We start from the raw sequence: 12,011 nt of genomic DNA on the forward strand, positions 1-12,011 counted from the left end.
TATTACCATTAGAAACATAGACTAGTTAGAAACTTTATTTTAAAACTAGAACAGCTAAGAAAAAATGAATGTTTGTCCAACCTCAAATTCTATCTACAACATTTCATTGGATTTACAAAATCCAAGAGAAAATATTAATATGACGACGTTTTAAAACGTTAATAAAATTAGGTTTAATTCAATAAGAAAGTAATGAAGGATATATTAAAACTATAGGATTGTAATAGAATATTTTATTGAAACTCGTAATCACTTGAATGAATTATTGTGATTTATATTTATTTTGTACAAATACTTTTATTGTGTCCCATTTCCTGTTTTTAAAAACATTTGGATACTTTTCTACCAAATTTAAAACTTCCATTTTTTTTGGCGGAATTTTCTTCTTAATATGACGTGCAAAGAATTTTTGCGTAAGTTCTTTTTCCTCTTTTGTCCATGGAACTAAAATACGTTTACCTTTCTCCTGTATTCTATTTTGTGACGGGATGTTTACTTCATTTTGTTGAAGAATAGGTTGATTAGTATTTTCTTCGTCACTATCAGCTTCTTCTGCGTCTTCCAATATCTCGTTATCGACTTCAATCTCATTTAAATTTCGATTTTTATATTGGTCAATATTAGTGTTTTGAGCGAGCAATAATATTTTGGAAACTTTTGCGGTTTGGTAAATGTCTGACGGGAGACGATACCACTCATCATGAGTTTTTGAGGTATGCCCCATAAATTTTGCTAGTTGTTCTAGTTCACCCTTTTCCATTTTTAAAATTTGTATTATTGTTGCTAAGTGTTTTCTGAGGCGAGTTGACGTGAGGGTAGTGATTTTGTTTGCATCATTCAACACCTTAGAAGCATGCTTTCTGAGAACATGATATCCACTGATGCAGTTAATAGTATTCGGTATGCCAAATAGGTATTCGTTGTAAGAGGTAAAAAAATTATTCCTATATTTAATTAAAGTGTCAACTCCACTTTTGGTCAATTTGTCAAACAGAACAGGTACGCCTCTACCTCTCTTACCTCTTATTACTATGCGTTTTAAAGAGTGAACTAAAATTTTCTCGGTTTCTGTTAGGACTTTCTCAAACTCTTTAGAAGATTGAGAATCATGATGTTTTAAATAAATATCTAAAGGTAATCTCTGCAGCTCCCCTACTCGTCTCTTATTAAAAAGTAGTAAGCTGCAATATGTACCTTCGAGCAGACATTTGTACGCTTGTGTGTTATTCACATTTTCATCCAGGTGAGTTATTGAAGATGTTATAAGCTCATCCAGATAAGTCTTCATTTTCTGAAAAAAATATGAAATGGATATTAGTATTAGTAATTTATATTCGTACATAAACTGTTATTAGTATTCTAGGTGCATTATCTACAGGGTGAGTTTTTAGTGTGAGATTGGTCGATAACTCCGTTAGAGTACAAGATATCCAAAAAAAGTTTTTAAGAAAAATTGTAGGCAATGATATGCTCCTTGCTTTGAAAATATGCCCAATTCTACAGGGTGGTTCATAACTGCGTGGTAAAGCAAAAATACATTTTTTTAAATGGGATACCCTGTATATATTCTCATATGTACATTTCTCTTATAATCCCTGTTCTTAAAATATAGGGTTCTATATTACTATACAGAGCATTTAACGAGTTATGACCATTTTAATTTCGAAATCTCTATGAACTAAAATGTCACAAATACACTAAAAAAAGATATGTAAAACGAAAGAAATATTTAGACATACTCACAATCGTTTATTTAACTATGGACGACCGGTTTCGACCACTAAAATTTACTGGTCATCATCAGGTCTCCGATATTGGAGAGTATATAACTGTATTATAGAACGATCAACTTAAGGGTAGGATCATGAGGAGTAGATATTTGGGAAATGTACTATCCCAAATATCTACTCCTCGAGATCTTACCCTAAAGTTGATCGTTCTATAATACAGTTATCACCCAATAGTTTGAACCAAGTAACACAAATGAAATTTTTACTACACGATAGTTTCCATAGCTTGTACCGGCATATAAGTATATTAGATAACCCTCAAACCATATTTAGGTTAGATTGGCATCTTACTTATTAGACCTCATAAAGCTTTTGTTGTCCTGATTTGTTGTTGATTTTTTAGCATTTTAATTAACTGTACCGGAGACCTGATGATGACCAGTAAAGTGTATTGGTCGAAACCGGTCATCCATAGTTAAATAAACGATTGTGAGTAAGTCTAAACATTTTTTTCATTTTACGTACCTTTTGAAATGGACTCACAAGTGCAACCGATTCATAATTTGAATATACAATGAATTTATCAATTTTTAAATTAGTGTGCTAATGACAGTATTCTGACCAAAGAATTTTTCAGTAAAACATTCATAATGATATAGCAAAACAACAGGTAGGCTTTGAAAGAATGACAGTTGTTATACAGTCTACTTACAGCAATATCCTTAGCCATGGGAATCAGGGTCGGTTTATTAAATCGATTGATTTGAATATTCTGTCCAGCTTCAGTCGATATTTCTAACGCCCATTGATCATCGATAAGTTTTTTCATGACGTCTAAGCTCTTAATATTAGCAGAATCGACATCCCTTTGAACCTCCATAGAATAAGCAGAACTGATTGCTTTTTTAATTAATGTACCCATCTGAAGAGCAAGTGATGGTGACTGGAAACATTTGCTCTCGGTATTATAATTCGCAATTGACCGAGTTGCGGACACAATTGTTTTAAACTTTGAGGGATGTAGGAGGAAAAATAACGTTAAATTGCTATTGTTTTCAATTTTCCTGGATTGTATTAGAAGACGTGCTAAATGCCGCATTTGTCGTTTGGCTACTTGAATCAGATGTCTGTCTTTATGACTTTTTACATATTTCCTTCCTACATCGCATATAAGTTTGTCTTTCTTTGCTACTAAAGAGATGTCATCCGCAGCTAGTAAATTTAAAACACCCGAAGTCCTTAGTGGATCGGTTGATCCAAAATTAGTAGCCATTAGGTTTTGGGCTTCGAACTGATGTCGTACTTTTCCTGTTGCCTTTTTTTCATTAAAATAGCACCGTCTAATGTGGCGCCGAAGCGATTTTTTGGCATAATATCCTAAAAATAAACATTTAAAATAACAATTTATCTAAAAATTTGACAAATACCTTTACAGTGTATACATGGAAGCATGTTTGAATTAGTCGAAGATTCATCACTATTACTTAAAACATTTCTACGAAACACAGGTACGGATTTGCCAATGCAGAAGTCTCCCTCCTTTCGTATTTTATCAATGAAATATTTTCGTTTCGGATCCTTTTTGTCAAGAGATAAGTATTTTTGAACCTCAAGTTCATCACTATGAATTCTTTCAAGGTGTCTAGCAAAATTTAAAACAGGGATGTCGCAGTAAATACAATTGTGTTTTCTTCGTATCCTTCTTTTCTTCAAACATACACTGTCAATAAGAGAGGAATTAGTTTCATCCGCTGATTTTTCTATATTATCTGTAATGATAATAATAAGTATTATTATAAAATACTGAAAGCTGGTCTTTTCAATTACCGAGAGAAGATGATGCTATAAGTTCTTGATATATTGGATTAGGGGTAGAGTCATCTAAAATAGCATCATTTTCATACATCAAGTCACAATCTGTTTGTTGTTCTAAAATAATTATTAAAAATTAAGCCACCGATTAGTTCATAGACACATGTAAAATAAGGAAGATGGAGATAAGATAACTATTTTTTGTCAACCGTGAGTACGTAATATGCTTATTAATTTGACCAAAATTTGTATTCAAAGAAACTTACTATTTGCCACACTGTCATCTGTTGTTTCAATAGAAATAGAGTGCATTTCATATGAGTCATCCAAATCATCTAAAATATATTACAGTTATAGTTAAAGTGTTTGAAATCAAAAATAAATATGTATTACCACTGAAACAGGTAGGAGTATATTCGCTGCCGTTTGATGATCTTGATTGATCGAGAGGCTTAGAATGGCACTCTAAAAGAGAACATTAGTAGGTATAGAAAAATCGAAATAAAACTGACAAGGTTCAAAGTATATTGCCATTGTATAGCTTACGCAGATGGCCTAATCATAATAATATAACGCAAAATTAAGTATAAAATAAAATTATAATCAACGCTGCAAATAAAATTGTGTGAAAGATATATCGAAAACGACGGCTAATAAGGGTTTATTCTGAAACCAGTTTAAGATGGTTGCACATAGTGACAAAAATAAGTGACTATTAAAAAACAAAAATAGTAACTCAGGTTTTTAAGAATAGCAAAAATCAACAAGTTCTCCAGTGAGATATTATTAAGAAAATCGGTATCTAAACAACTAAGAGAAATAATAAAACAAAAATAGAGAATATAGAGAAGAAATTAAAAAGCTATAAAAACCAAATTTGCCGATGAAAACAAATTTTAAAAAACCAAACAAAACTTTAAATATGTGGACTGATTGATACTGATTGGAATATCAAACATTGATACGAATGAGTAGTAAAAAATTAAAGAAGAGAGAACAATTTTATAACATTATACATATAAACGAGGTGGTAATCATAAAAATGGAAACAAAATTATGCGTTAAAAAGTCTGGCTTTAACTTATAAAAAAAGTAAAAAAATTAATGAGAAAAACAGACAACTGAGGAAAGATATTATACATAAATAATGTTAGGAATTCATGTAAAAATATAAAATAAATTGTAAACAGTGTACAGTGGATTTGGAAGAATGGGAATTGGAAAAGAAAGGAACATTTACAAGGACTGAAATACAAAAAAAAAAACGGAGAATAATGGTGAAAGAACAGTCGAATAGAAAACACGCGATAATTTGTGTAAGTTAATTAGGATAGATGCAAACAAAAAACAAGAAATGCCATATTAAAAGATTAGGACTTGGAATGCGACGATAATTAAGGAACAGTCAAGTTTTTATATTTAATTTACAGCTACAGAAAAATAAAATATTTTAGCAACCCTAGAAATAGAAAATAAAACAAGGGAAAGAAAAGGATGAATAGTATTCAAAGCTGGAAAACATTAATTGTTAATCTTCCAAAGATTGATGTAACAATTAGATAATGTTTTTTGGGAATAAAACCACATTTTTTCAGGTGTCCGGATTTTTTTGACCAGCAGTGCATTATTTTCACGAGTAAGTTTTAGATCTAGAAAATTTATTGAGAGTTTTGTTTAATTTATTGGAGTTATTTTATCAAAATGTCTGTTTAGTTACTACGGTATTTTTCGTTTTAGTTATTCCTTTTAAGATTTTTTAAATACACTACCTTTTTAACCAACCTATTAACTTAATTTTAAATAGTTTCCTTGGAATTAGGTTGTTTTGTGATTTATTCCTTGAAATTGATGCAGTAGCATTAAAACCCGTAGAAACCGTTTAATAGTTTTTTTAACTTCTTTTAAGTTTTTAACTTCTATTAAGTAACTTTAGTGAAATTTTAAAGAATATTTATTTACCGTTATAAGAGTCAGTGATTTATCCTATACTATAAAAAGAATATAGCACGAAATGTAATAATTACTATGGCACTACACCGAGAATTTTTTAGGGGATTACCAAACGGGTTTTATAAGAGAAAGATTAGTGATAGATGTAATACATAATAATGACAGACGTTCCAGAAGCAAGCAAACAACTTTTTGTAATTTTTATTTAATTTAGGAGAACATAAATATGATAAAGACGAGGAGATGAATAAATGTGTAAGACATTGACCACATTTTTTATGAATTGGAAATTTGTAATGTTAATAAGGATGACAGTAAAAGGTACACAGTAAAAAGTAAAAATGGAAAATACCCAAATAGATAGCTTTGCAATAAGATATGGACTAAGATCTATTATAACTAACATGTAACTTACCTGTACCCTAGGCTTCATTCACTAATTTCACTGTACGTGAACGAAACTTATATTTATGTTTAATTTTGTTCATATTCATCGTACGTAGATCACTTCCACAAATATTAACAGGCCTCGAAATATTTCAGTACTACACTTAAAACTGATTTAAAATTTTAAGAGTAAGTTACCGTATTTATACTAAATTATCGGACAAAGATGTTTCATGATGTTATGAAAAATCCACTAAAAGAGGATTTACGATTTTACAAAAATTAAGGGCCTATCTTAGGATTACCAAAATACAATATAATATAATAATACACGTTCATGTCGTAAAACCTTTTGAAATCTTATTTAAATAATCTTTCCTAAAAGCAATGTTAAGAAAAGTGAGATAAAGAGTTGGCTGTTCTGCACATTTATATATTTTCCGAAAACTAAACAATGAATTAGGAAGATAATATAACTTAACAATGAAATGGGTAAATTATTGGGAGACAAGGAGATTAAACAGTAATATTGTTGTGTATTTTCAAAAGAAATAAACGTGACAAATCACAATATCCATAGTTACCTTTTTATAAAATGACGTATTATGTTATTCAGAAAGGGATTATATTTTTACAGGTAGGTACCTTGTAAGCTGTCGTTATCACTTTATTTTTCATCTGGAATATTTACTGTTTTAAATATATTTCATTACAGAATCTAATAAATCCTTAATCTGCATCCAATTCTATTTTTATTAACTAAAAAACATCATGTCGAAATTGGTGATCACGATTTTTATCTTCTCATGAAATAAATTATACCTAAGTATTAAATAAATATCATTTTTGCTCCATTTTTGTTCATATTTTTATACAGGGTGATCCGTAAGTAATTGTACAAAAAGAAACAGTAGACTCTAAACTTCAAAATATTCCCATTTAAGCCAGTTTGCTTAAAATGTAAATATGTATTAAGAAAGATACAGGGTGTTAAAGTTGAAATTTAAAATTTTATTTTTCGCTACAACTTTCATGTTTGTAGACATTTTTACGAATTAAAATTTGTGACTGAGGGCTTTTGAGTACGAGGAATTATAATTTGATGCATACTTTGATGACTGATGTAGCTGATTGAGGACGCCACATACGCCACATAGGCGGCATACATTTGAGTTTAACTTTTTTGCTCTTTAAGTTAGCACTATTTGGGTAAAAAAATATTAGAGTTACATGATTTTAACAAAAAAAGGTATAATTGTTAATAACTTCAAAACTTAACAGTTTACGAAATAATCCCATTTTACAAATCAGCTGCACAACTCTGATTTAATGCAATTACTCATAGCCACGAAGGAGAAATAGGCTAAACCATGAATACTTCTTAATTTCGGTATAAAATACCTTTAACAAAAGTTAAGAATGTACTATAAAGTATGAATAATTAATAACATGCTACATGTTTTGACATTGCATTATTTTATGTTTCATGAATTTGGCCAAATCTTATCATACGTTAATTCAATCCATAGTAATATTAAATTTACAAGAGAAATAAAACAAAACCAGTCAATAAATTTTCTAGACTTAAAAATTATAAGAATTGAAAACAAACACGAGTTCTCTGTATTTCATAAACCTATACATACTGACACAACCATACACAGTACTTCATCCCATCCTGCACAACATAAATTAGCAGCCTACTATAGTATGTTCCACAGATTGACAGAAATCCCAATGTCAAATAATAACTTCGAAGTAGAATTGAATATCATTAAACTTATAGCAATAAATATTGGATACAACGAACACATAATAAACAAAATGTTACAGCAAAAGCTACTCAAGAAAGCCCTTAAATCAATCTTCCCACCACAAGAGAAAAAGCCCAATACAATATATTGCTCGATCACGTCATATACAGGTAATATATTAACTAAAATAGCCAGACAGATCAAAAGAAAAGAATAACACCAGCATTTAAATATATTAAGAACAACAAGAGCCAAACGAAAAACATGCACTTACACACTGGGGTTTATAAACTCACCTGTGGAGACTGTCCAAAAGCTTACATCGGTCAAACCGGTAGAGCCTTCAACAAACGTATAACAGAACATAAAAGGGCTTTCAATAATAGGAAAACAGAATCCACATATGCACTTCACCTTCTAGATCATAATCATTCTTTTAACGACCAATTTCAAATTTTTCACGTCCAAAATAAAAGCCTTAAGCTATCTTTATTAGAATCTATGAAAATTAAAAGACACCAATTCTGAATGACGAACTTGAGACTAACAACTCCCCCCCTCCTCAACCTGTTCAGTGAAACTATATAACCTGAACGCACAGTAGGTTAACCATCACTTAAGAAAGGCAAGTTGCCGAAACAGCTGTAGTGACAATTACTAAATAAATTTTGTGGAAGTACAGAAAACAAAAGTTTTCAGTTGTTTTATTCTAGAAATTTTACATTTCATCATAAATTGTTAAGTTTCACACTAGTTTTTCAAAATGAGAGATGACAGAATGATATACAAATAAGCAAGAAATCGTTCTTGTTGTTACTAATGAAAATGGTACCAGTATTCGACAGGTGGCAAGGAATTTTATCGTCAGTTCTTCCGTCATCCATCATGCTTGGAATCGATATGTAGAAACCGGTCGATATAAAAGACGCATTGGACAGGGTCGTAAAAGAAAATCAAACCCAAGAACTTCCTTCAGCAGCACGGGATTCAAACCATGGATTGGCCACCCCTGAGTCTCGATCTAAATCTAATTGAACATAGCTTAACTTTTTGGATCAATAGCAACAACTACTCCGATAGCTAATGCCTCTCCCGGTGTTGAATTACACTATTGATCCAAATGGTTGCAGAACAACACAACTCACCAAGTGTGAAATACTAGACAGCTGTTTCGGTCCACCCAGACTATCATTAGTGATGTTTGGGTTCACCATTGGAAAGTTGTCCGTTCTGCTTTGGGGACTGTGTCCTCTGACTATAAAATATAAGCGAAAAATTGCAATACACTCTTAACTGCTCAACATATTAAGGTGTTATAGCAGGTGTTCCGCGTGCAATGCTGCCATGTTCACATGTACAGCGTGGAAAACAAGAGTCATTTGCTGTCGGTTAAGGTTACCGAAAACCCAAGCAAAGCTTAACTTTTTGGATCAATAGCAACAACTACTCCAGTGACTCCAATAGTGAACATGGCAGCATTGCACGCGGAACACCTGCTATAACACCTTGATGTGTTGAGCAGTTAAGAGTGTATTGCATTTATTCGCTTATACTAATTGAACATCTTTGGGATATGTTAGATAGATGTGTCCCGAGGCGCCCACATCCACCTCAAATCCTTCAACAACTAAAAGAAACTCTAATCGAAGAATGGGAAAATATAGGTACCTCAACAAGATATCGACAGGCTTATACGCAGCATGCCACGTAGATTTCAAGCACTAATTCGCGCTGGTGAAAAATACACACGATATTAAGAATCAATTTTTCTTCATATCCTTACGTTAGAGATGTGGAACAACTGCTTATTCCATTTCATTTGTTGTAGTGTTTTCAAGTTGTTATGATTATCTTCAAAATGGTATGTAGAAATGGTTTTAATTTATTAAATTTATTTGAACAAAACATGATTCCTTTATTCAGGTAATAAGATTTCTATATTATTAAAATTATTAAGACGCAAATATGTGTGAGGCAAAATTAATAACAAACTATGAACGAATAAATAAACGAAACACAAATATAGAGATATCAGCAGGAGTGGTGAGAAAAGCAAAGAATAGTAGAAGGCAGGAGAGTAATAATATCCCAGTTAAAGACAAAAAATGATCCAGAAATTGAAATTTCATAAGACACTTTAATAAAATATAGGTAGAAGAGCGAGCACTAAATCCTACATATCTGATCTACCCGAAAATGTATTACTTTGCTATACTATAAAATACTAGTTATGTTTGGATCAACAGAAACAACTACTCCGAGGGCTAATACCCCTACCGGCATTGAATTATACTATTGATCCTATAGTCGCAGAACAACACAACCCATCAAGTGTGAAACGCCAAACAGCTGTTTCGGTCCGCCAGACCTCATCAGTGACGCTTGGCTTCTCCATTGGAAAGTTGTTCGTTCTGCTTAAGGGTACAAGGTCCTCTGAATCTCAAATGTAGATGAGAATGCAATCCACTCTTAACTGATCAACATTTAATATGTCATCACAGGTGTTCCGTGTGCAATGCTGCTAGGTCACCTATGTGATCAGTTAAGAGTGGATTGCATTCTCATTTACATTTGAGATTCAGAGGACCTTGTCCCCTTAAGCAGAACGGACAACTTTCCAATGGAGAAGCCAAGCGTCACAGATAAGGTCTGGCGGACCGAAACAGCTGTTTGGCGTTTCACACTTGATGGGTTGTGTTTTTCTGCGACCATTGGATCAATAGTATAATTCAATGCCGGTAGGGGTATTAGCCCACGGAGTAGTTGTTTCTGTTGATCCAATCATAATTGGTTGGGTTTCGGTGACCTAAACCGATCAGCAAATGGCTCTTGTTGTTCCAAGCTGTACATGGGTGACCTGGCAGCATTGCACACGGAACACCTGTGATGACATATTAAATGTTGATCAGTTAAGAGTGGATTGCATTCTCATTTACATTTGAGATTCAGAGGACCTTGTCCCCTTAAGCAGAACGGACAACTTTCCAATGGAGAAGCCAAGCGTCACTGATAAGGTCTGGCGGACCGAAACAGCTGTTTGGCGTTTCACACTTGATGGGTTGTGTTGTTCTGCGACCATTGGATCAATAGTATAATTCAATGCCGGTAGGGGTATTAGCCCACGGAGTAGTTGTTTCTGTTGATCCAATCATAATTGGTTGGGTTTCGGTGACCTAAACCGATCAGCAAATGGCTCTTGTTGTTCCAAGCTGTACATGGGTGACCTGGCAGTATTGCACACGGATCACCTGTGATGACATATTAAATGTTGATCAGTTAAGAGTGGATTGCATTCTCATTTACATATAAAATACTAGCTTTTATCCTCGATTCGATTGTGATGGCGTCTTCTGCCGAGAAGTATCCCTTGAAAATACAACTTTTTTTAATAAAATGTATCATCTGTGCTTATTTGTGTCCCTGTCAAAATTGCAAAAATAATCAATATGATCGGTTAAAAAGTTAAACAGGGAATGCGAAAAAAAACAAGCCGACAAACACCTTACACTCACATTTATAATATTAGTTAATATTTTCACAGAAAAAAAGACAAAGCATAACCAGAGATAGATAAAAACTAAGCATCTTAACGAAAGAATCTTATTAACACAGCGCCAAACCACATTTTCAAAATTCACAACATTTTTAATGCATTTACAACCCCTAACATTAAATGCTTTTTAATACACAACGTTTTAGCAATGTGCTTCAAAAAATTATACACATGGCGCTGAGAAATAAGGTTATAAAACCTTTCAAAAAGAATAAAAGACTGCAGATAACAAGAAAGTAAGATAAAACCAATAATATATTGTAAATCCAAAAACTAAACAAAAAATATCCATTCTAAGAATTAAACTCAAACGCGAATCGACCAGATGTTACTCGAACCTTTATAAACCTGGAATCTAAGACAATCTAAGTGACTAACTGGCTTCCAAAATCGTATCACATCCTGTAGATGCCAATTGAACCGCTAAGCTGTAACGACATGAATATCGCTTCAACTCAATATACACAAATCGATGGTGGCGCTGCTTATTTTTTGCCTCGAACTACGATTTATTTACGAATCAAAAAACGGTCCAATTGGATTCCGGGTTCATATCGCGTAAAGAGCCTTATAATATCATCCACTATGCGTTTCTGATATTATTTTGAAGAGGTCAATTGGCATCCGAATACCGGATGCCAATTGACCAGCGGAAGCCAATTGAACCTACAACTTTACATGTGGGAAGTCAATTGTTACCGTAAATAAATATATATATATATATATATATATATATATATATATATATATATATATATATATATATATATATATATATATATATATAAACAGGTACTGGCAACACGGTAACCAAAACGTAAACAA

The 12,011-nt window shown here is 32.4% G+C and overlaps 1 protein-coding gene across 2 annotated transcripts in view; it reads right to left on the bottom strand.

The window, feature by feature from the left end:
* Positions 1-236: 236 nt before the first annotated feature.
* Positions 237-12,011, bottom strand: part of LOC140452876 (uncharacterized) — a 437,586-nt gene continuing 425,811 nt past the window's right edge. Inside the window, exons 1-6 of one of the 2 annotated variants that reach the window (XM_072547211.1) lie at positions 3,936-4,464; positions 3,809-3,877; positions 3,558-3,659; positions 3,158-3,499; positions 2,443-3,107; positions 237-1,291 (exon numbers count right to left, since the gene is read on the bottom strand). In XM_072547211.1, coding sequence (XP_072403312.1) covers positions 263-1,291; positions 2,443-3,107; positions 3,158-3,499; positions 3,558-3,659; positions 3,809-3,854 — 2,184 coding nt within the window. In that variant the 5' untranslated portion in view covers positions 3,855-3,877; positions 3,936-4,464 and the 3' untranslated portion in view covers positions 237-262. Of the gene's footprint in view, positions 1,292-2,442; positions 3,108-3,157; positions 3,500-3,557; positions 3,660-3,808; positions 3,878-3,935; positions 4,465-12,011 lie in introns of those variants that run through there. The other variant, XM_072547212.1, reaches the window with a different exon arrangement.

The sequence above is a fragment of the Diabrotica undecimpunctata genome, chromosome 11 (assembly GCF_040954645.1).
Source record: "Diabrotica undecimpunctata isolate CICGRU chromosome 11, icDiaUnde3, whole genome shotgun sequence".
Lineage (NCBI taxonomy): Eukaryota > Metazoa > Arthropoda > Insecta > Coleoptera > Chrysomelidae > Diabrotica > Diabrotica undecimpunctata.